Below are 21,910 nucleotides of genomic sequence, written 5' to 3'. Positions count from 1 at the left end.
TGGCGGCGTTGGGTCGTGTTCGGCGGCTACGATCGCGATACGAGCCGCTCGTCATTCGCGAGGGGTGTGAGGAGTGCCGGCAGGTGAGCTTGGCGATTTGCCCTGCACTTCGCGTTGAAGTTCAGGGTCGTTCACCGTGCGTCTCTGCCGTGTACGGACGCCCTCGTCGGAGGCGGCGTTGTGCGCGTCGTGTGTGCGCCCACTCGTTCGGTGAGAGGCAGCGTGTGCCTTCGCGTTTTGAGCATGCCCGAGGGTGACGCGCTTGACCGACTTGAGGTCGAGTCTGGCGTCATGGGCCGTACACCCGTGCGTGCGGATGTGTGTGGCCGAGGGCTTGATGCCTGTCTGGATGGGCTTACCGGTCTTCACGTCGCGAGTCGCGTTGCTCACGGTGTTCGTGTTACTGACCGCGCCTTGATAGACCGTTTGTAGGGTGAGTTCGGTACCCATGTGGCAGGTCTTGTGGTGCCACTTTACGATGTTCGCCTTGTGCGTCGTCGTCTTCGCCGCCAGCGCTTCGAGTGAAAACTCATCGGGATCCGTGGAGGAGTCCACGTGCGCTACGAACGCTCGCATGGGAGCGCGTGGGATCGACTCGAGGACGTAGAGACCGTCCGTCTTGTGCGCTAGGCCCGTTGTCTCACCGTTGCAGGTGATTTTGCAGGCGTCGCCACAGAACGTGAGGGTCTGACCTTGTTCGGTGAGTCGCGAGGTGGAGAGGAGGTTGCCCTGGAGCTGTGGTACGTAGTATACGTCCTGTAGCAGCGTCGGGGTTGTACGTCCGTCATCGGTGGCTAAATCGATGTAGATCTGCCCGATACCTTCTGCGTGAACGTACCGTCTGTCTCCGAGCCAGACACGCTTCGGTGAGGTAAGGTTCGTGAATTGAATGAACCAGTCACGGCGTGAGCTCATAGATGCCGTTGCGCCCGAGTCGAGAATCCAATGGTCGGCGGATAGGCTGCGCTGCGTGAGTGCGTGGGCGATGAACAGTCGGAGGACGGGGGACACTGTGGTACCCCGGGTGGACGCGACCTTCGCCGCAAGGTCTTCACTGTCGTCGCTACCCTCTTCCTCCTCCTGCTTCTCCTCGTCTCTCTTCTTCTTTCGGCACTCCTCCTCTGTGTGGTTCAGCTTGTGGCAATAGCCACACTTCTTGCCGGATTTCGGCTGCTTCCCATTCGACTTCGATGTTGATGGCATACCTGACAGCTTGGCGGCAAGCGCGTGCTGCGATCCCTCCTTGAGGCGTTCGCGCTCTTCAGTAAGGACCTGGTTTGTGACTGTCTCTGTGGTGAGCTTGTCGCTCGTTGACATGAGGATGGTGCGAAGTACTGAATAGGACGGGGGGAGTGATATGACCATGGCGACCGCGATCAGCGAGTCTTCGAGCAGCTGTCTGAGTGTGGCCAGAGTGTTGGCCTTTTGGACCATGCCATCGAGCTGTGCCTCCATACCGGTCTCATCAGAGAGCGTACCACGAAATAGCTCACCAATGAGGTGCGCTATCGTCTGTTTTCCCCTTCCCCTCATACCGCGCGGCGAGTTTGTCCCATACAGACTTCGCCGTCTTCTCGTACATGATGCCGCTCAGAGGCGTGTCTTTGAGCGTGAGCGTGATCTGCGCCTTTGCGTCTTGATCCTTGTCATCCCATTCGGCCTGCTTGTCAGGTTCGGAATCTGCAGGTCGAGCTTCCTTACCCTGGGTGATGTTCCAGAGCTTTCTGATGCATAGCACCGTCTCGAGATGGAACTTCCATTGCTGGTAGTTTGCTCCATCATCCTCGAGAAATGGAATGTCGTAGAGGCGGTTTGAGCCGAGAGAGAGTTTGACGGATTTGGACATGGCGTGAGAGGGCGTGGAGTGAGAAGGTGTAGACTGTGGTGCAGGAGGTGCTGGTGTGGGTGCCGGTTGAAGAGAGAAGAATTAAAGGAGTGTGAGCACAGTGGAAGCCTCAATGAGTGGACAGGTTAGTGTGTAGCTCCGGGGCTCATAACCTATTGTTCGAGGTGAAAATTTACGAGGGCTGTAGACACATAGGAATGAGTGACTCAGCCTCGATGTATGATGCGAGTGCTATATAAATACCTGTAGACACATAGGAACGAGTGACTACAGTGTATAAGTAAAAGCATGTAAGGAATCCAGTAGGTACTTACCTCAGCCTCGATGTATGATGCGAGTGCTGAGGTAGCAGGAAAAAATCGAGCACGCTTGTGGCTATATGATTACATAAGCGAATGCGCGCAGAACGTCTAAGTCCGTGTCCCACTGGACATAAAGTCCGTATGACTTCCAACAAAGAATGTCAGCTAAGTTGAGCCCATCGTACTGTGAGAACTGCGCAGAATCCTCAATCGACTGGTCAACTCCAACAAGAGAAGAATCTTTGTACTTTCGCACCTGTAAATTCCTTTTTCTTTGCATCTGATGATCATATTCCAAGCATGTTAAATAGCTACCCAGAGCGAGCTGCTACTCACATCTTTGTCATCCACTGCTATCCTCTATTCGTACCATGGCGAGCTTGACCTCGGAGCTGATCGAGCTGCTCAAGATAAAGTGAGCTTTGCATTTATCCCTGTTAACCAATTTGCTAATTCCGAGGGCTCGTCATGCATAGCTTCATATCGAATTGTGCCTCTGCATCCGGAGCAGGTGAGTGTGATCGTAACTGAACGCTGCAATGCATTGGAACGATGACCTGATCTAGCCCTCATATTCCACGAACATATTACTACGTTCAACCAAGAGGTTAAATTCTTTTGGGGCAAAAGGTCATTCCCGGCAGTCCTCTTCTTCATCAATCGACTACTGGCTCTCGTCTATGGCGCTGTATCGATCGCGGGGATAACAAATATCTACCCACAAACTGTAAGTATCGCGATGGTAGGTTTATCCGATGACGGCGGTCTGACAGAATGTCACGGCAGAGGTTCGTTCCGAGGGCTCTAGCTCACGGAGTTGCAAAATCTGTTACACTTCGTATCATTTAGCTGTGAAGTAGTGATGAATGCAACATACAGTCTTCAGCTCGCAATCGGAGCTGTGTCCCAAGGTATATTTACGTGCACCACGTTTCACCTAGATACTGATATCCGATCGCAGTGGTCACGTTACTACGAGTATATGCAGTGACCGAACATAACTGGCATCCTACTATGATTGTTGCTTTGCTAGCCGTTGCGTTATTGGGGCTCGATATTGTCGTTGATACGCTCTCTACGATAATTGGACTGAAGAAATCGTTCCATCACTAACTCTCTTGTCGTGAGAAGCCTTCGCGAATCGATCAGCCGCGGTCATTGTTCTAGGATCAACGGCAATATGCTATACGGTCCCACCTAATTCGTTTGCGAGCACCTACACAAAGTAAGCAACAAGTTCTGTCGACAGTTTATATTTCCTTCTCAACTGTCAAATACCAGGCGTAAGCTGATTAGACGGACTCTTCCTTCTCCAAATGAGCCACACGGAACGTCACTTCATAGAAACAATCGCCCTCCTTGTTATTTCTGTGGTCAACAATGTTGTAGTGCTCGGTGTCATCTGGACGATGCTATACAAACAACTTAGCCGGAACTCCACTGGAGTGTTTTCGCAGAGGCCATCACTTGTGACACTGTTGCTGAGAGATGGCGAGTAAAGCTTATGTTGTTGGACCGTGATTGGGTTAATTTGTTTTGCTGTCCGTAGGTACAATTCAGTTCATGTACTTGGCCAGCTCCTTTCAATTGCACGGAAAACTGAGACGTTCGCCATAGAACATTATTACTGCTGAACATGATCGCTAGCATCCTGGAGATTGTTGGCCAGGTCAGTCATCCAAATCTTCATCAACTCCCGCACTGATGCTGCTGAATGTCTTCTTAAAAACCCTGACCTCCTATGTAGAGTGCCCTATATGTTGTCAACAATTTGGAGACACCGTTAAGTTTCAAGATCTATGCTGACTGCAACAAATACTCATGCATGTTATAGGCTCACCACAATTCTTGTATCTCGTATTTTGCTGAATATCCAAGAAACGGCCCGAGCCGCGCAGAGGGAGCAATCCGATACTCCCTCATTTGTCCGCTCAGGCCATGGGGTGCAGACTGAATTGGACATCGACATACCCAGCCTTGTGATCCCTTCTGGTCTCTCAAACAGCATTCCTGCAATTGACCCAGAGACGGAGCCTTCCGTAACCACCACCAACCAGGCAAATGCTGTCGCAGATGAGGCAATGGTCACCGGCCCTTCGAATCAATACCGTCATTGCAAAGCACAGCAAGTTGAGGCACCCATGGAGGCTACACCATCTGGTCAAGGCCGCGAGGACGATGTGGAGCAGGGTCAGGCGGAGGGAGAGGCCGCAGAGGATTGGGAGGACAACTACTAAGGCGAGGGGCTGAAGTTGTTCGTGTAACATGTTTTGGAACCTGGTGAGTTTGTTGCCTCATGCGCGATGTTCACGCTGACTTCGTGTACTTTAGGTCCGCAATTCTTTCTCTATATCGAAACTTCCCTATATATTAGGCGCAAGCGTCCTGGTTCCGTATTTATTGGATTTTGGAAGATCGGTACAACCTCGCTGTCAAGCACCACTCATACCATACCTGTTTCCTATTCATCTAATACTTCGTCCGCCCCTACGTAGTCAGAGATGTGCATCGTCTTTCGTCGTCTTCAAATCGTCCTGTGTAGCAGACCTTTCGATAACTCCACTCTGTGATTCTATTGATACTATGCTTGGACTATATATAGGTCTATCGAATTCCTATTGGCAGATGTGTAGTTAACAGAGCCTTTCCAGAGGCGTCCTCGGCTGCACCATGAGACCAGCCCGGTAACTGGTGAGACCAATCGAAGCTTGAGCTTGAGCCGGTCAAATTCAATATCGACCTGGGCATGCATACCCTCAGCTACAGATACGCTTTTGCACTCAGCCTAAGTCAGCCACCACAGCATTGAGCACTCGATATTCAACTTGATCCAGCGCTCAAACCATAGCATCGTACCATAGGCCGTTTGGCCAAATGGTCTTGCCGGTACCAGCGTCTTGCCATTCGTGCTATGCAGCATCTGCAAACATATATCCGAATAGGATATCGATGGAGAACGTCCGCAGCTAGGCATTTGGTGGGCCTTGATTGGTGAGAGATCCTTTCATATCGAAGTGTAATGACGAATGCGGCATGTCTTCTGCGGCGCTGGGTGCGCAAAGCACTTGGGATGGCCTGAGCGACACCGACGTGCACGCGCTTCCTGATGACAATGCGATACCCTGCAGCACGAACCCAAAGTTGGCATGGACCCCGCAATGAACGACCGTAAAGACACACCTTGAGCGCCATAAGCAGACTCTCGCCCTCGATATACGTGAAGCTAAGGTCGACACAGCCAAGTGGCCGTTCAGCTCACCGTTTTGCACGACGGAAGCGGTATCTTTCCAGGCATCAGCGAATCACGCAAAGTCACGGAGACGTACCATGAGTCCCATTGATGGGGAGGCGATGCGAGAGTATTAAGCCTCAGATTAGGAACACGGAACATGGGTGAGCGTCCGGGATGAAGGAGGATGCGGGATGATGCAGATCTTCCCGATATGGCATTCCTTTATATATACATGTACACATTTGGAAATATTATCTAATCCCTCAGCCACATTGGTCCGGACTCTCATTTGTGAGGGCCTCGGTACCTCGGCTTGTCCCCGAGCCTCGGTCGTGAGGTTCGGCTTTCTCAACACCCCCCCGCAAGCCGATGGACATCTCAAGCAAACGAGATAGCTTTTGATGCCGCGGTTTGGGGAGTGCTTTCATAAAAATGTCCGCAATCATATCCTCAGTAGGACAATAAACAATATTAATACATCCCCTTTGTTGCTGTTTGTGCGCATAATGATATTTTACATCAAAATGTTTGGAACGTGCATGAAACTGAGGATCTTTTGCAATTGCAATTGCAGAATTATTATCCTCATACAACAGGGTAGGTTGGGACTGATTGAAGCCTATTTGTTTAAATAAACTTCGCAGCCGCATGGCTTCGCGGGCTGCTGCCGCAGATGTGATGTATTCTGCCTCAGTTGTAGACAATGTGACTGTGGTTTGCTTCTTGGCACTCCACGTTATCGCGCCTGATCCGAGGCAGAACATGAAGCTGGAGATGGATTTTCGATCGCGTACATCATTTGAGTAATCAGCATCGGAGAATCCATGGAAATACATGCAATGCTCAGATTGAGCACGTGTGTCGGCCTGATTTTCAAGGCCATAAGTTATTCTAGCATTGTGCATTCTTGCGAGATATCGGAGCACGTGTTTAGCAGCTGTCCAATGCGCTAACGCTGGGTTTGCTGTGAATGAGCTGAGGTGTTGCACGGCAAATGCGATATCGGGACAGGTCGCTACATGGCATACATTAAGGAACCAATTAATGACGCATATGCGTTGCTTCGATCAGGCACGCTATCATCATTATCTTCTTCCTTCTCGAGCGTTATGTTCAGATCAAGAGGCATTCCAACGGAATTAGCATTTGCTAATCCGTGTTTGAATAATAAAGCCTGTATGTATTGAGATTGAGAGATTTTAATCGTGCGTTTAGCGCGATCTCTCGTAATTTCAATACCAATGATCTTATGAGGTTCTCCTAAGTTGGTGACTTCAAACATATTTTGAAGTTCCTTTTTAAGGAGTCCCATAACGTTCGGATCGTTGGTGAATAATAATAGATCCTCTACCCAAACGGTGACAATTTCTATTTCATTCCCTCAGATTCGGATGTATGCGCATGGATCTGCAAGTAAACGTTTGAAACCCACGTTTAATAAACGTTGATTTAATTCAATATTCCACTTGTGACCTGCTTGTTTGAGTCCATACAAAGTTTTTCTAAGGCGACATACTCGATTGTTCCATTGCTATACCCTTCAGGTTGATGCATATATATTTTCTCTTTCAGGGATCCATTCAGGTACGCTCCTTTGACGTCCATTTATTGGATTTCTCAATCGAGGACTGCTGCCAAGCTTAGGACTGCATGAATCGTTTCGAGACGTTCATCGTTCATGCTCAGATCAAGATCACCGGTGCTCTGAGCTTCAACGCTCTGAGCTTCTTCCAGTTCCGGTGTGTCGTCATCTTCTGAGGACGGATCATCGGCGCTCGAATCGTTCAGCAATTGATAATCTTGCTGAACGGCTCTTCTGCTCGTCCTTCTGGGCTCAACAGGTGCGTCATATTCTCACCTTTTTCTCTTCCGAGAATTTTGATCACTTTCTCGAGCCAGATCAAGGTCTCAGGACGGATCATCACCTAATGCAAATATCTACGCATCGCTATTACTCTTGGACTCCTCCATACACTGCGTATTCGCAGGCTGATGCGACTCTCCAAATGGGGAATCAGTTAAAGCAGGTTCTAGTGTAGGTAAGAAATGATAATTATGCGTTATTTTAATTTGACGCATTTTAGCGTCATAATATCTAATTGCTTTGGGACCGTCCATGTAACCAACAAAGATATGTTTGCTGGCTCACGGCACAAGCTTATATAAGTTGAGTTCTTCATCAAGAACCCATATAATGCAACCGAACTCTCGAAGGTGAGTGATATTCAGTTTTTTATCATTCCATTTACCGTCTGGAGTGGTGCCATTGAGCGCACGTGTAGGTGCACAGTTTTTAATATAAACCGCATGGCGCACTGCTTCAGCCCATAGGAAACGAGGTAGAGCATGGGCAAACAACATTGCACGTGCTAAAGAAAGCAACGTGCAGTTGAGACGCTCCGCAACGCCATTCTGGGGAGGAGAATATGGTGCAGTAGCACCAGTCTCAATTCTCTGAGAATGACACCAATCAGTAAGATCTGAATTGAGATACTCACGTCCATTGTCAATTTGGATCATCCTCGGCTGATGACCGAATCGGCAATCGAGGTACGTCATATATTCTTTGACCTTCTGAGAGGTCTCATCCTTTGTTTTCATAAAAAGGATGACACTGCGATGTGTGGCATCATCAGTAAAAGTAATGTAGTATCGCCAACCTTGTAGAGCGGTCGTCGGAGCAGGTCCCCACACATCAGTATGTGTTAATTCACTGGAGATCTCACTTCTATGGTCAGCGCTCTTCGGGTATGGCTTGTGGGAGAACTTCACCTGGATGCACGCTTTGCACATGAAATCGTCGGAGTTCAGAATGACAGTGAAGCCATCAATAAGTGATTCTCGATGAAGGCGCTTCAGCGCATCTTTTCCGATATGGCCATAAATACAGTGCCACTCTGCCCATGTATGCGGAGCATGTTCCTGCATTGCATAGGTGATGCTCGATGATTTAGGCAATGGTCACACATTGTCAGTGAAATATAAATAGCCCTGACGTGTGGCAGTAGCCAATGTCTTCCCATTTTTATCAATGAGAATAGCTCTTTTATTTTCTGCAACAATGCGACCACCTGCAGCATCCAGCCACCCAAGCAAAATTAAGTTGTGGCATGCCTGCGACGCATATAGCACATTATCGAGTCAGAATCACACTTTCCGATCTCCAAATGTGCTTTCGAGATCTACAGAGCCGCGGTCAACTGCCACTAAGCTCCCCGAATTTAATCCGGAGATGGTATGATTCTCAAGCGCTTGATACGATGTGAAGATCTTGCATTGGTTTGTGACATGCGAGGTCATCGCTGTATCAGCAATCCACGAATAAAAGGAAGAAATATCTTTGTCAGAATTATCTAGGGATACAGTGTTCTGATCTTCGTTAGAATCATGCACTACAAATGCACATTCTTTGCCCTTCGAGGATCCTTCACCCTTGTTGGTGCGATCCACTCTCTTTTGCCTCTTTTCGTCAGGTCTCTTCCACCACTGCGGCCACTGGCCTTCCTTTCTGCCTCCCTTAGCAAAGCATTCAGCTTTGGTGTGACGTGGCTTGCCGCAGTTAGAACAGACGATCACATTGTCTGAGGACTCAGCTTTAGCTCTGGGATTCTTCAGGTGCTCTGAAGGACACTTCCTCTTCTCGTGAGCGGCTATCATTGCTTGATCCGTTCCCGAGCTCAGATCACGATCTTTGCAGCAGCGCCACTCATCGAGAACTATCCCGATGAGTTGTTGCACGGTTATGTTCCTCTTCCTCTCTCTCTCTCACCTCTGTTCCTCCATTTCCTCATTGTCACTATCGATGAGCTCACCTCAGAATCCGAAATAGGTGTCCGTGAACGTTTTCCCGCTATCGGGCAATGAGGTGACGATGACGTTACGAAATTGCTTGTCGTCAATCTCGTTTCCCATGACATGTAGTTCTTCTCAGATCTTGCATAACTCCTTAATATGCTTCCCGATGTCATCTCCTTCGCTCGCATATGTACAGTAGAGACATTGAATGAGAGAATCGATACCGCTTTGTCTGTGTTACTCCTTAACCATGCAAAGTTTCTTCCACATGTCTCGAGCAGATGTCACACCTGTCACATTCACAATCTGGTCGTTGCTGAGATTGATCGTGATAATGGTGCACACGGAATGGTCTTTCTTTTCTCATTCTTCGATCTCATCTTCGCGTGCTTGGATCTCTTCGGGGTCTCCGACGATTTGGAATTTGGACTTCTTTTTCTTGCCCTTAATCCAGGGCAAGAGCCCTTTATCATCGAGGATGGCCTCCATCTTGGTCTTCCAGGGCATCCAAGTGTCTTCTTTTAGGGGCTCGATGTGTGGGTATGATGATCTCTCTTTCTCTTCAGCCATGTTGCCAAGTAATGTCAGAGCAGTCGATTGATAAGGTTCGAGGTTAATCTGAAAGCCCAGGGCTCATAATCTATTAAGCCTCAGATTAGGAACATGGAATGCGGGTGAGCGTCCAGGATGAAAGAGGATGCGAGATGATGCAGATCTTCCCGATATGACATTCCTTTATATATACATGTACACATTTAGAAATATTATCTAATCCCTCAGCCACATTGGTCTGGACTCTCATTTGTGAGGGCCTCGGTACCTTGGCTTGTCCCTGAGCCTTGGTCGTGAGGTTCAGCTTTCTCAACAGAGAGGATCTGGATCACCATCATGGCTGCAAGTGCTGTCTGGAGCTCGTATGAACCTCGCAACCCGATCATGGCACATCGCCTTGACGATCCTTCTCTGTTTTCAGGCTATGGCAGATATGGGGCTGGTTCATGACTGAGGCTCAGGTCGAATACGTGGTTGAGAAGATCATTGCCATTGTGTAGCGGTTGCGGGACATGAGCTGTGTGCTCATGTTACAATCTATGATTTGGTAACTTGCAGCTGACTTCTGCTGTCTTGATAGCCTGCTGTGGGAGATGGTTCAGGACAGCATCGACATCAACATGATCAGCTGAGTGCAGCATGATTGAATGACTCGCATTCCAGTCACCTCCCACCCTGCATCCTCTTCACCTCGGCTTACTCATTGCATCCTATGCAACTATTCTATATCCTTGTGCAGTCCTAGTCAGCATTCAGGTCCCTTTCTCTGATGTCGATCATGAGATGAAATATCTTTGGCACCATCTGCACCCTCTCTAGGGCCTCTCCTGTGCTGTCATCTCCTGGTATGTCCAGTGCCGTGCGTCATATGCCCTGCGATGGCGATGAACATTTAATGTAATTGTAGCTCGTAGCTAGTATGCATATCGTGTATTGATATAAGCTCTCATGAATGAACACCTGTTAAGCGGGGATACTCGGGTAAGTGGAAGCCTGAGGTTGGCATGTCGTTTCTGTTGAAGGGATAACATATTCCAAATAATCTTATAGATCACAGAATGAAGAAGAGAGTTACCGGAACATCTGGTATAGCATTGTCCAATTATATAATCCATAGAGATGGTATGATGAGACATTAGCCAATTGTAATGGCTCGACTTAGGAGATAAGGGCAACGTGAGGAGCGAAGGCAATGAGGAGCAAAGAGGATAGATAGGAAGGTACATCGAGAGACTACTGGCGTTGTTCCTGCGACGATTTCCAGAGAATCGTCACAGCTTATATACATGTAGGATGAAAGCATTACTAAGGAAGAATATAAGAATGATCTCGTAAGTGGAAGCAGATGCAAGAGTCATCTGAAGAAAACCAAGCACGGCTAGAACGTTGTCTACAACGTCTGTGTCCAAAAGAAGAATATCTGCCTCGAGGCTATTCAACCTCGAGTAGTTGAGAGCGCGCTGCGGAGTGGATGAAACTAATGAGGAATGGAACATACAGCGACAGAAGAGCATCAGAAGTCCGCAGTGTGTCTGTAGTGTGAGAGAGATCATGACATCACCCCCCGTCCTAGGCAGAGCGCTGTGACACAATTAAGGATTATAGCGTACGGGAGGGCGGGCGATATGACTGGAGTGAGTAGTCGTTTGTGATGGTGGTTCATAAGCCATGCGAAGGTTTTGACACACGATAGGCAGCGAGGTGGAGCGAGACATTTGCGCAAGAGATACAGGGTCGACAGAGGTAACCTGAGTGGAGGAGTTATTATTAGTAGGGCCTACATCCGAAGATGCAGAGGATTCCAAAAATTGGGAGAGGCATCAGTTGAAAACAACACGATGCAGACGAGGCAGCGTTGGGTGCCAGCGGTGGAACCGGTTGAGCTGCTCATTGAGTGAGGAAGGAATGTCAGAGAGAGCGACCCAAGATCGCTCGGAAACTGGCTGGTCCTTCCAATGTATGAAATAGTCATACTGGCACCCGACCTTGCGACAGTCGAGGAACGTCTTGATCTGTGAAAGATCGGACTGGAGCTCGATATGTGCAGGATGTGCAGGCGAGTGATGAAGGATGTTGGCGGGAGGTTGATATGGCTCGAGGAGGGAGACGTGGAAGACCAGATGGAGATGCGACATAGATAGTGGCAGCTTAAGTTTGAATGAGGACGAGCCACAGGTGCATTCGATTGGATATGGGCCAAGCTTCCGATAATCGAGCTTGTCAGAGGGGCATGTGGTTTTGATGTTACGGCACAAGATCCAGACGAGATCGCTGGGCTGGAACGCAGGAGCAGTAGAGACGTGGCGATTGTAGAAACATGCTTGTGAGGCTTGGGCGTGCGTGAGTTCCACACGCAGCTCATCGTGAATGAGTCATAATCGGTCAGTGAGGTCAGCAGCAGCAGGAACGGTGGATCACATAGTGAGATGAGGTTCAAATGTAGGATGGAAACCAAAGTTCGCAAAGTAAGGTGTTTGCTTGGTGGAAGCATTCACTGCATTGTTGAAGGCAAACTCTGTGAGAGGAAGGTAATCAACCCAGTCGTCTTGTTGGTAAGATGTGAATGCACGGAGGTAGGTCTCTAGCATTTGATTAGTGCGCTCAGTAAGGCCGTCAGACTGCGGGTGATAGGCTGTAGAGGTACGAAGGTCAATCTTGAGCAGACGTGCAAGTTCGGACCAGAATTTGAAGACAAAGATGGATCTGCGATCTGAGACAATTGAATTGGGAAGACCGTGATGGTGGAAGATGCGATCAAGGAAGAGATATGCGAGATCCGGGGCTGTGATCATTTCGAGGCAGGGAACAAAGTGTGCAGCTCGAGTGAGGTGATCACAGACCACCCAAATAGAGTCATAACCATGCGACCGAGGTAGTTTCGCAATGAAATCCATAGAGATGGAGTGCCAGGGCCTATCGGGGATGTCGAGAGGCTGGAGCAGGCCATATAGCTTGTGTCATGAAGTCTTTATGCGAGCACTCTCAGAGTTTCCCAGTCTAAGCACAGCGAGAGCACAGCAAAGATGAGTTCATTGTCCAGGGACCTTGTTAGAGTCGTTTAGATGTAGTAAACTACTGAGGTATGTACATCTTCTCGGTCCATTATTTATTGACTAATGCCACAGTCGGACTCTATCGTACAACACCCACTCATTGCTAGGGCACGTCGCTCTGACTGTCCGATCGGCCACTTCTCCCCGCTTGCAACAAGAGCATACCTGAGTGCTGCGTGCACTCTCCTTCCAACACGCCCCCTCGATCGCCATCGTCAAGCTGTCAGAATAGGCGAATGTGGCCATCAGTATATGCCACCTTGGCCTTCGCACCCTTGTCATCCGGCTTCCCTTTCTCATCATCCAAGTCGTCCTTGTCATCATCCGACTTGGTCGGGCAGTCCTTCTGTATGTGCCCTATTCCTCTGCACTTGAAGCACTTACGCTTCTCACCCCCCTGCAGCCACCTTCCACTTCCCTTTCCCAGCCTTAGCCATCATGGCCACCGCATCCCGGTCATCCTCCATATTCTTCTGGCAGGTCTTCTCATTCAGAAGTCTCACTGTAACATTTGCGACAGTAAGCTGTTCGGGTGGGATCGAGTCGAGCGTGACTATGAGCTGGTCATAGTGTTCTCCAAGGCCCATGGTGAGTCCCAACACCATGTCCTCTTCTTCTACTTTTACCCCGGTGGATTCCAGATCTGTGGCCATTTTCTTCACCCGCTCGATCCACGCCGACATCACCTCGTCAGGGCCCTTCACCACCTTGTAGAAGCATCGCTGCATCACCAGTCAGGTCGCAAACCCATATGCTCAGTGCACCTGCACCAGAGTCACCCAGCACTCCATAGGGTCATGACTCACCAGGTGCACCAGCTGCCCTGCCAATACCCGCAGCACCATTTCCACCCATGCTTTCGCCATCTTGGTCATCAAGCGCTTGGCCTTTTCTGCCTCCAGCCACACTGCTGCCTCCATCTCCGTCGCATCTGTCGGTGGCGATGTTTCAATCATCATCACCTCCCACAGCTCCTTCCTGATCAGCTCCGCTTCCATCCAGATCGCCCACTCGCCATAGTTGTCCTCACCCAAGAGAGGGAACTTTGTGGTTTCAGTTGTCTTGGACATGTCAGGTTGATGCCAGTTGCACAGGAAGAATGCGAGCAGATGCAGCAGAGGCCAAAGAATAAGGTATGGGGGTAGTTTATCTCGGAGTTTCCCAATCTAAGCACAGCGAGAGCACAGCAAAGACGAGTCCATTGTACAGGGACCTCGTTAGAGTCGTTTAGATGCAGTAACTACTGAGGTATGTACATCTTCTCGGTCTGTTATTTATTGACTAATGCCATGGTCGGACTCTATCGTATGACACCACTCATTGCTAGGGCACGTCTGTCACAAAGCACCAAAGCACTTAACCCAATTAAGGGCAAGTCTGCTTTTGTGACCTGCACAAATGATCCCACATAAAAAGCCTGCCACAAGGGCTAGGCTGAGGATGCGCGCAGTGGTATGCAGTCTGGAAATGAGGCTCAAAGGGCCCTTAGCCTTATGCTCACAACAAAGGGGTGAATTGGCTGTTTAGGCCGTATACAATAGGATAATGAATCTAAGGTCTTCCCTTAGATCCTCATGGGCTTATATACATGTAGAGGTGGACCCTGGTCACTCTAACTAAGGTGTACCTACTGGGGTCCTGTCCTTTCTACATGTGAACATATTGCCAAAACCAGTAATGGTTCTGGACTTTGCTATGGCAACTATCTATAAAGGCCGTGGATACGCCAAGGTAATCCTATCTAATTCAATGAGATAAATGCCTGTAAGTGGGCCCACTGTTGAGGGGCCAATGGGTGATGGCCAACAGAGCACATCACAACGGTTGCAACATCAGATGAGAGGATCTGTTCAAACTCAGAACAATGAGTGTGACGATCAGTCTTCATCTGGATAGGGTTGTGAGAAGATCTAGCCTATCCTGTACCTGGCTATACTGTATGCCGGTTGGTAGGGGGATCCTCTGTTGTGGTATCTGCCTATTGGTTTAGGCAGCAAAGTGGTGCCACTATCTTGAGTGGTGAATTGGGTGCTTGCTAGCTTGATGGTCCAATGGGTTCCTTTCTGGGTAAGTGGCCTGGTGTCACGTGACCAACGCCTGACAACTTCCGAATAGGGCAAGTGGCCAGTGTCATGTGACTGGGTGGCTGAATCATGGGCCCTTGGTGGTCATGTGGTAGACACAGTCATGTCCGTGATGTATGTGGCGGCATTGTGCTGTTTGTCCAAGTATCCACATTGCGAGATCAATATGAAGGTTGGCGTCCGAATAACCACTCAAATGAGGACTTTAATGATGCAAAAAGAAAGGTGCCACTTAATACTGTGACAACGTCGCTCTGACCGTCCAACCGGCCACTTCTCCCCGCTTATGACAAGAGCGTACCTGAGTGCTGCACGCACTCTCCTTCCAACAAGCACAAGTGTTGCATGCCGCGACATACTGACGGACGAAGGTGCGCATGCCAGGCCAGGAGTAGTCACGTTCGATGAGGCTGAGAGTTCACGCTCGTCCAGGTTGTCCAGCGGTCAGTGCATCATGTCGAGAATTCAGAACCTCAGATCACAGAGATGGCGGAACATACAAGCAACCCTTGTGAAAGACGAGGTTGTCTTGAATGGCAAAGTTCTCATCTCCAGAGGCCTTGGCTTCATGCCATTCTGTGTCATGCTGGGTTGCATCCTTGAATCTCTCCAGAAGCTCCAAGTTGTCGAGAGTGAGTGTGGTTAGAGACGCAACTGAGAAGGCAGAAGTAGCGGTGGGAGCACTGAGCATGTTGATGAGGTAAATACGTTTGGTGTGTGTGTTCGTGAGAAGCGTCTTTTGTTGTTGAAGAAGGACGTCATCCCCTGGTTGAGGTGCGAAGTCAGGATGACGGGAAGGTGCATCAGCTGGGTTATGTGATCCAGGAGCATAGTCAAGGCAGAAGTTGAATTCGGATAGGAACATAGACCACCGAGCTTGGTGATGGTTGAGAACCCGGAAGGACATGAAGTACTCGAGATTCTTGTGGTCAGAGATGACTGAGACCAGTGTGGATGTGCCAATCAGCCAGGCGTGCATGTCGCAGAAGGAATCAACGATAGCCAGTAAATCCTTATCATAGATTTCATAATTGATTTCAGCTGGTGAGAGCTTGCATGAGAAGTATGCGACTGGGTGGAGAAGGTCATTATCGTCAGGCTGGGGGTGAATACCGGCAATGGCAAAGTCCGACGCATCAGTCATAAGAGTAGACGGGAGGGAAGGTGTCACAGCACGCCGATGACAAAGATAGACAACCAAAATAGAGTCCCCTTGAGGGCCTCCTGGCTAAGAGCCTACAGCGATGAGCTGTGGCGGTATGACGTGCCCACTGATGAGGCCTAGTCGCTAGTCGCAGAGTAAGACTTACTGGCAAGGCGAGAGGCGCTATCACACAAGTGAGGATGCAAAAAGATGTATAGCACACTGAGAGTGTCTGGTAAGACCCCTCTGTGATGGTAGTGGTGGACGAAGGAGAATAAGACTGAGGTCTCCTCCTCATCTCGCTGGTCCTTATATACATGATTGTCTAGCTACTGTACAGTACTACATAAGCGAGTCACATGCTATTCTACTGGATGGTGCTACAATCGTATGACTTGTTCCAATTATCCTGATTGGTTGCCTAATAATAACCTGCGGAGACGGATGTCACAGTATTAAGTGGCACCTTTCTTTTTGCACCAATAAAGTCATCATTTGGCAACCACAAGTGGTTATTCAGATGCCAACCTTCATATTGGTCTCACAAAGTGGATACTTAGACAAACAGCACAATACCACCACATACATCGCAGATATGACTGTGTCTACCACATGACCACCAAGCGCCCATGATTCAGCCACTCAGTCACATGACACTGGCCACTTGCCCTATTCAGAAGTTATCAGGCATTGGTCATGTGACACCAGGCCACTTGCCCAGAATGGAACTCTTTGGCCCACAATAGACTTACCTGTGCTCATTGGACCATCAATCTAGCAAGCACCCAATTCGCTGCTCAATAGCAGCACCAACTACACGGCTGCCAAATAGTAGCACCAGCATTAGAATATGCGCTATGGCAGAACCCCCATTGGCCACTCAATAAGTGGCACCACTTCAGCTACTCAAATAGTGGCACCACCTTCAGGCAATTATCTTATTGGGTAAAGTAGGATTACCTTGGCGTATCCACGACCTTTATAGATAGTTGCTATAGCAAAGTCCAGAACCATTACTGGTTTTGGCAATATGTTCACATGTAGACAGGACAGGACCCCAGTAAAGTACACCATAGTTAGGGTACCCAGGGTCCACCACTACATGTATATAAGCACATGAGGATCTAAGGGAAGACCTTAGATTCATTCAACTATTGTATGCGGCCAGCAGGCCAGCTCCCCCCTTTCACCTTTTGTGCAAGGTCATGCATTGGAGCTTTGCCTTGATTGCTGGTTGTATGCCACTGTGCGCCATCCTCAGCCTAGCCCTTGTGGCAGGCTTTTATGTTGTGAATTTATTTGTGCAGGTCACACAAGCAGACTTGCCCTTAATTGGGTTAAGTGCTTTGTGCTTTGTGACAACGGAGCTCCTCTTAAGCATGCAATATGGCGTCATGGCAATTGCGACATATGATGCAATGCTGAGGAGATCGGTGTCACGTAACAATGCCGAGAGAGATCCGAGGTCATGTGACTAGATGCCGTGTTATCTTATCTCCCATTAGGTCACGTGATTCTTGTGCGACAAGAAATGATGAAAAATGATATGCTTCTAGTAGCATTTGTTCCTATAATGACTTGTCAGGTAAAAACTGTGATATCACCCCCTTCTCAAGGTTCATCGTTCCAATGAGCCAAAGCCTTTGGCGCCTCCTATGGTGTGCTTGGTGAGTAAATTGTCTGCTTCAGAAATGATTCCTGGAGTGTAGCATTCACATATGAGTTGTGCGACACGATCGCCTGTCCTGACCTCGAACGGTTTGCTGGTCATGTTAACGAGAAGCATCTTGATTTCCCCTGTGTAGTCTGGGTCAATTACCCCTGCTGCAACATCAATTCCTTTGAGGGCTAGCCCACTTCGGGGGGCCACTCGAATGTATGTCCACTTTGGAGGGGTCTAACGCAAGTCCTGTGCCAATAAGCATTCTGGAGTGTGGGGGAATGTCTATGTCTTGTATGGACTTGACATCCCATCCCACCACTTCTGCAAATCCCTTGTAGGGTGCTTGGGCATTCAGATGAGTGCGGAAAAAGATCATGAATTCATCAGGGTGGTCGGTTAGAGCAATTTTGTGTCCTTTGCGTGTTTGCGGCTTGGCTCTTGGAGCATCTGGGTGTGTCTTATGGAATTCCTCTACTTTGTCTTTGACATTTGTAAGGTTTTCCAGGGGTTCCCACGTATTGTCGCTGTGGTCATAGTCTAACCACTTAACGAGATACTGGGTCTTATTGTACCTGACTCTAGAGTCCAGGATGTCCTCCACGTCCCATTCCTCTTCTCCATCTATGATAACTGGAGGGTTAGGGGGAGGTACGTGTCCTGGGATAGAGTCTTGATGGAACATTATAAGCTTGGAAGCATGAAACACCAGATGCAGCTTCATGTCCGCTGGTAGTTGCAGTTTGAAAGATACGGTTCCGATTTTTTCGAGGATCTTCAAAGGTTCATAGTTCTGAGTCGCAAGCTTCTGGCTTTTGACCTTTACATGAAGATCTTTTTCTCGAATGAGCACTTCGTCTCCTACTTTGAAAGGGACATTCTGCTTTTTGAGATCGAAATACCACTTCATTCTTTTCGCTGCTAACGACAGAGCAGCACGGGCTTGTTCTTGTGCTTGATCGCAGTTATGGAATCAGTGTTCCAGGGATGGATGTTGTATCCCTTCCAGTACGTCTGGTGCCATGCAGGGGTGTCGACCATGCTCAATGAAAAATGGGAACAGGCCTGTTGATTCTGAAGCTTGGTTGTTGTATGCAAATTCCGCTGTGGGCAGTAGTGTGGCCCAATCAGTTTGTCGGTAGTTGCAATACATGTGCAGATACTGCTCCAGAATTTGATTGACTCGTTCAGTCTGTCCATCCATTTTAGGGTGATAGGCTGTAGACATCTTAGACTTGATGTGAAGTTTCTGGCAGAATTCCTGAAATAGCTTGGCTGAGAACTGTGTGCCTTGATCAGAGATGATCTGCCAGGGAATTCCGTGGAGTTTGAATACTTCATTGTAGAAGATTGATGCTACTTGAGATGCTGTCACCATGTCATCTACTGGATAGAAGTGAGCATGTTTGGTGAACCTGTCGACGACCACCAGGATGGCAGTCTTCTTTTCTCCCCTGTGGTCTGAGCTTGGTGGTAACTGCGTAATCAGGTCACATGTAACCATTTCCCAAGGCCCTTCTGGTACTGCATTAGGTTGTAACAGTCCGTAAGGCTTCTGCTTGCTCGTCTTGTTTCTCTGACAAGTCACACAGCCTTGGACGTACTTCTTTACATCAATGGTGAGCCCTGGCCACCAGTAATTCCTGCTAATCAGCTCTTGCGTCTTCCATCGTCCGGGGTGTCTGGCCATGGAGATATCATGATGCAGCTTGATCAGCTCATTCTGCGGTGTAGAGTCTTTTGGAACATAGACCTTTCCTCTCCTGAGCAGCAATCCATGCTCAAAGTTCCACTCTTGAAGGTCTTTTCCGAACTCTCGCTTGCCAGTTTTTAATAGGTGCTGGTAACCTTTGGTCATTTCATCATCTTGTAGTGCCAATTTCACTCTTTCAAGAAGTTTTGCATCGTCAACTTCGGAGGAATGAGTGGCTGAGATCGCATGGATGGCAAAATATTCAGGCTGAAGCAAAGTTTGCCCTGAATTGTCATTGCTCACCCCCTTCTCATGATCTGGCCTCCTGGACAGAGGATCGGCACGCATCATCGTCTTTCCGGGGTGATGACGGAGAATAAAGTTGAATCGTGTAAGGTAAAGTGACCATCGAGCTTGTTGTCTGGTCAGTGTCTGAGCTTGTCGGAAATAGGTAAGATTAAGGTGATCCGACCATATCTCAACTGGGTGCAGGTGGCCTTCAAAGTATTGCCTATATTCTTCTAGTGCCCGAATGATAGCTAGCATTTTCTTGTCGTAAATCTCATAGTTTCACTCGTGTTCATTGAGCGACTTGGAGTAATAAGCGACAGGATGCCAAAGTTCATCTTCTCCCAACTGTTCAAGGACCACGCCTGTTTGCCAGACCAAGGAATGCTTGTACTTGCTTTACCTTGGTGGGCACTGGCCATTTGAGCACACCGTCGACCTTCTCTGAGTCCATCTGTATCAACCTTTTTGAGATTATGAGTCTGAGAAACTTGACAAAAGTGGTTGCAAAGTGACACTTTTCTGGTTTCACGAATAGGTCATTATCTCTGAGTCGTTGTCGGACTTCTTTGGTGAGACGGTTGTGTTCTTCCTGGTTATCCATAAAGATGATGATGTCATCTATGTAGACTGCCACCTTTCCAGTGCAGATGAGATCGCCTAAGACATCGTTCATCATGGCCTGGAAAGTGCTAGGGGCATTACAGAATCTGAAGTACATTACAGTGGGTTCAAATAATCCTCGATGGGTAATGAACGCTGCTTTTTCCTCATCTCCCTTGCGAAGGCGTACATTGTTGTACCCCCATCTCAGGTCTAGTGTAGTGAATATACTAGCTCTTGAGAGTCCGTTAATAAGGTCATTGATTCGGGGGAGTGGGAACTTGTTCTTCTTGGTGATGCTGTTTAATGCCCTGTAGTCTTGGACAAGTCTAAGAGAGCCATCCTTTTTCTTGACAAAAAATATCGGGGCGGCATAAGGGGATTTGGACAGTTGAATATAGCCTTTGGCCAGTTCACCATCAATCCATTCATCGAGCGAATTCTTCTCTCGTAAAGACATCGGGTAGACTTTTGCCAGTCTCGGGGTTGCCGCGTCTGGGACAAGATCAATTGCGTGATCGTAGGGCTTACGTGTCGGCATTCTTTCCGAGCTCTTCTTCGAGAACACATCTCCCAATTGATGGAATTCTGGAGGGACGAATTTGGACCAATATTCTTTGTCCTGTGTCTCTTCTGCCGGCTGTTCTACCAAATGCTCCTTTACCTTCTTGCTTATGCCTAGGATGTTGTGCACCATATTACGAAGATCCTGGTCTTGCAAGTCTATCCAGTTGATGAAGCTGTCTTCCTGATCCCACCTGTCATCCTGGTGTACATCGGGAAGAATTGCTTCATCTTCAAGTCGAGGTTGCAATAGAAGGTTGACTTCTTCTTCCCTTACTCTGACTCGTTGCTTCCTCGTGTGTCTGCATCTTGAGAACGTGACCTCTCTATGTTCTCAGTCAACTCGGGGGTTATGTTCTTGTAAGAACTTCATGCCAAGGATCATTGACATGCGTCCGAGATTTGTGACGAGCAAACTCTCAGTTGATCGGTGCTCCCCGATTAAGATGCTTGTGACTACATGATGAGTAATTGTGTCACCCTTGTTGGGGCTGGCGTCTGCGTTGAGGATTCTTATTTTGTGGTTTAGGGGTATCAACTTAAACCCGTGCTTCTCAGCGAATCTCTGATCGATATAGCATGAGAATGCTTCAGAATCCAATAATGCTGTTGTCTGGACTTCCCGTGATACGAATTTTATCGGCAATTCAATCGAATGTTTTGAAAAACCCGTGAATGCAATATATAAATAGTCGCTAGGTACATTCGCTTTCACGGTACTAATACAATTGTCCTGAAGTGTAGTGCCAGACTCGCCTACACTTCGTACAGAAAATCCTCTGAGAAATCGTCCATCAAGAGGATTCTTGCCACGGTGTCCTTGACTGTAGATGCTGATGCCGTTGATGCCGCATCTGAGCTTTTCGCCTTGCCCTTGCCTTTACTGGATGGTGGTGTAGTTGACGTTGTGCTCATCCTGTGAAGTGCAGCAATTGCTTGTTCCAGTGCCACAATTTGAGCTGATGACCCCGCGCTACTTTCTTCTTCCACCTGCTGCACGTTTGTCACCTTGCCCTTTCCCTGCTTCAGTGTCACAAAGCACCAAAGCACTTAACCCAATTAAGGGCAAGTCTGCTTTTGTGACCTGCACAAAT

At 48.4% G+C, this 21,910-nt stretch overlaps 5 protein-coding genes across 5 annotated transcripts; 2 read left to right on the top strand and 3 right to left on the bottom strand.

Annotated features, from left to right (window-relative positions):
* Positions 1 to 1,326: 1,326 nt before the first annotated feature.
* On the top strand, positions 1,327 to 1,731 carry LAESUDRAFT_800192 (uncharacterized protein; the record flags this gene model as incomplete). Its single annotated transcript, XM_040913994.1, has 1 exon — positions 1,327 to 1,731. A coding segment is annotated over exon 1 (374 nt), but the record flags the coding sequence as incomplete, so codon positions are not given.
* Positions 1,732 to 3,784: 2,053 nt separating this feature from the next.
* Positions 3,785 to 4,385, top strand: LAESUDRAFT_756720 (uncharacterized protein; the record flags this gene model as incomplete). Its single annotated transcript, XM_040912201.1, has 3 exons — positions 3,785 to 3,817; positions 3,896 to 3,930; positions 3,983 to 4,385. 3 exons carry the CDS (start codon positions 3,785 to 3,787, stop codon positions 4,383 to 4,385), a joined length of 471 nt encoding a protein of 156 aa, XP_040767540.1.
* A 7,189-nt stretch (positions 4,386 to 11,574) lies between these two features.
* LAESUDRAFT_638520 (uncharacterized protein) lies at positions 11,575 to 11,853 on the bottom strand (the record flags this gene model as incomplete). The annotated part of the gene is made up of 1 exon (XM_040903476.1): positions 11,575 to 11,853. A coding segment is annotated over one exon (279 nt), but the record flags the coding sequence as incomplete, so codon positions are not given.
* A 1,316-nt stretch (positions 11,854 to 13,169) lies between these two features.
* On the bottom strand, positions 13,170 to 13,850 carry LAESUDRAFT_646478 (uncharacterized protein; the record flags this gene model as incomplete). Its single annotated transcript, XM_040903987.1, has 2 exons — positions 13,170 to 13,502; positions 13,614 to 13,850. 2 exons carry the CDS (start codon positions 13,848 to 13,850, stop codon positions 13,170 to 13,172), a joined length of 570 nt encoding a protein of 189 aa, XP_040767538.1.
* A 7,300-nt stretch (positions 13,851 to 21,150) lies between these two features.
* LAESUDRAFT_646258 (uncharacterized protein) lies at positions 21,151 to 21,429 on the bottom strand (the record flags this gene model as incomplete). The annotated part of the gene is made up of 2 exons (XM_040903968.1): positions 21,151 to 21,234; positions 21,277 to 21,429. Coding segments are annotated over 2 exons (237 nt in total), but the record flags the coding sequence as incomplete, so codon positions are not given.
* Positions 21,430 to 21,910: the final 481 nt, after the last annotated feature.

The sequence above is a fragment of the Laetiporus sulphureus genome (assembly GCF_001632365.1).
Source record: "Laetiporus sulphureus 93-53 unplaced genomic scaffold LAESUscaffold_7, whole genome shotgun sequence".
Classification (NCBI taxonomy): domain Eukaryota; kingdom Fungi; phylum Basidiomycota; class Agaricomycetes; order Polyporales; family Laetiporaceae; genus Laetiporus; species Laetiporus sulphureus.
The sequence above is the reverse complement of the archived record's forward strand: the minus strand, read 5'-3'. Positions and strand labels throughout refer to the sequence as shown.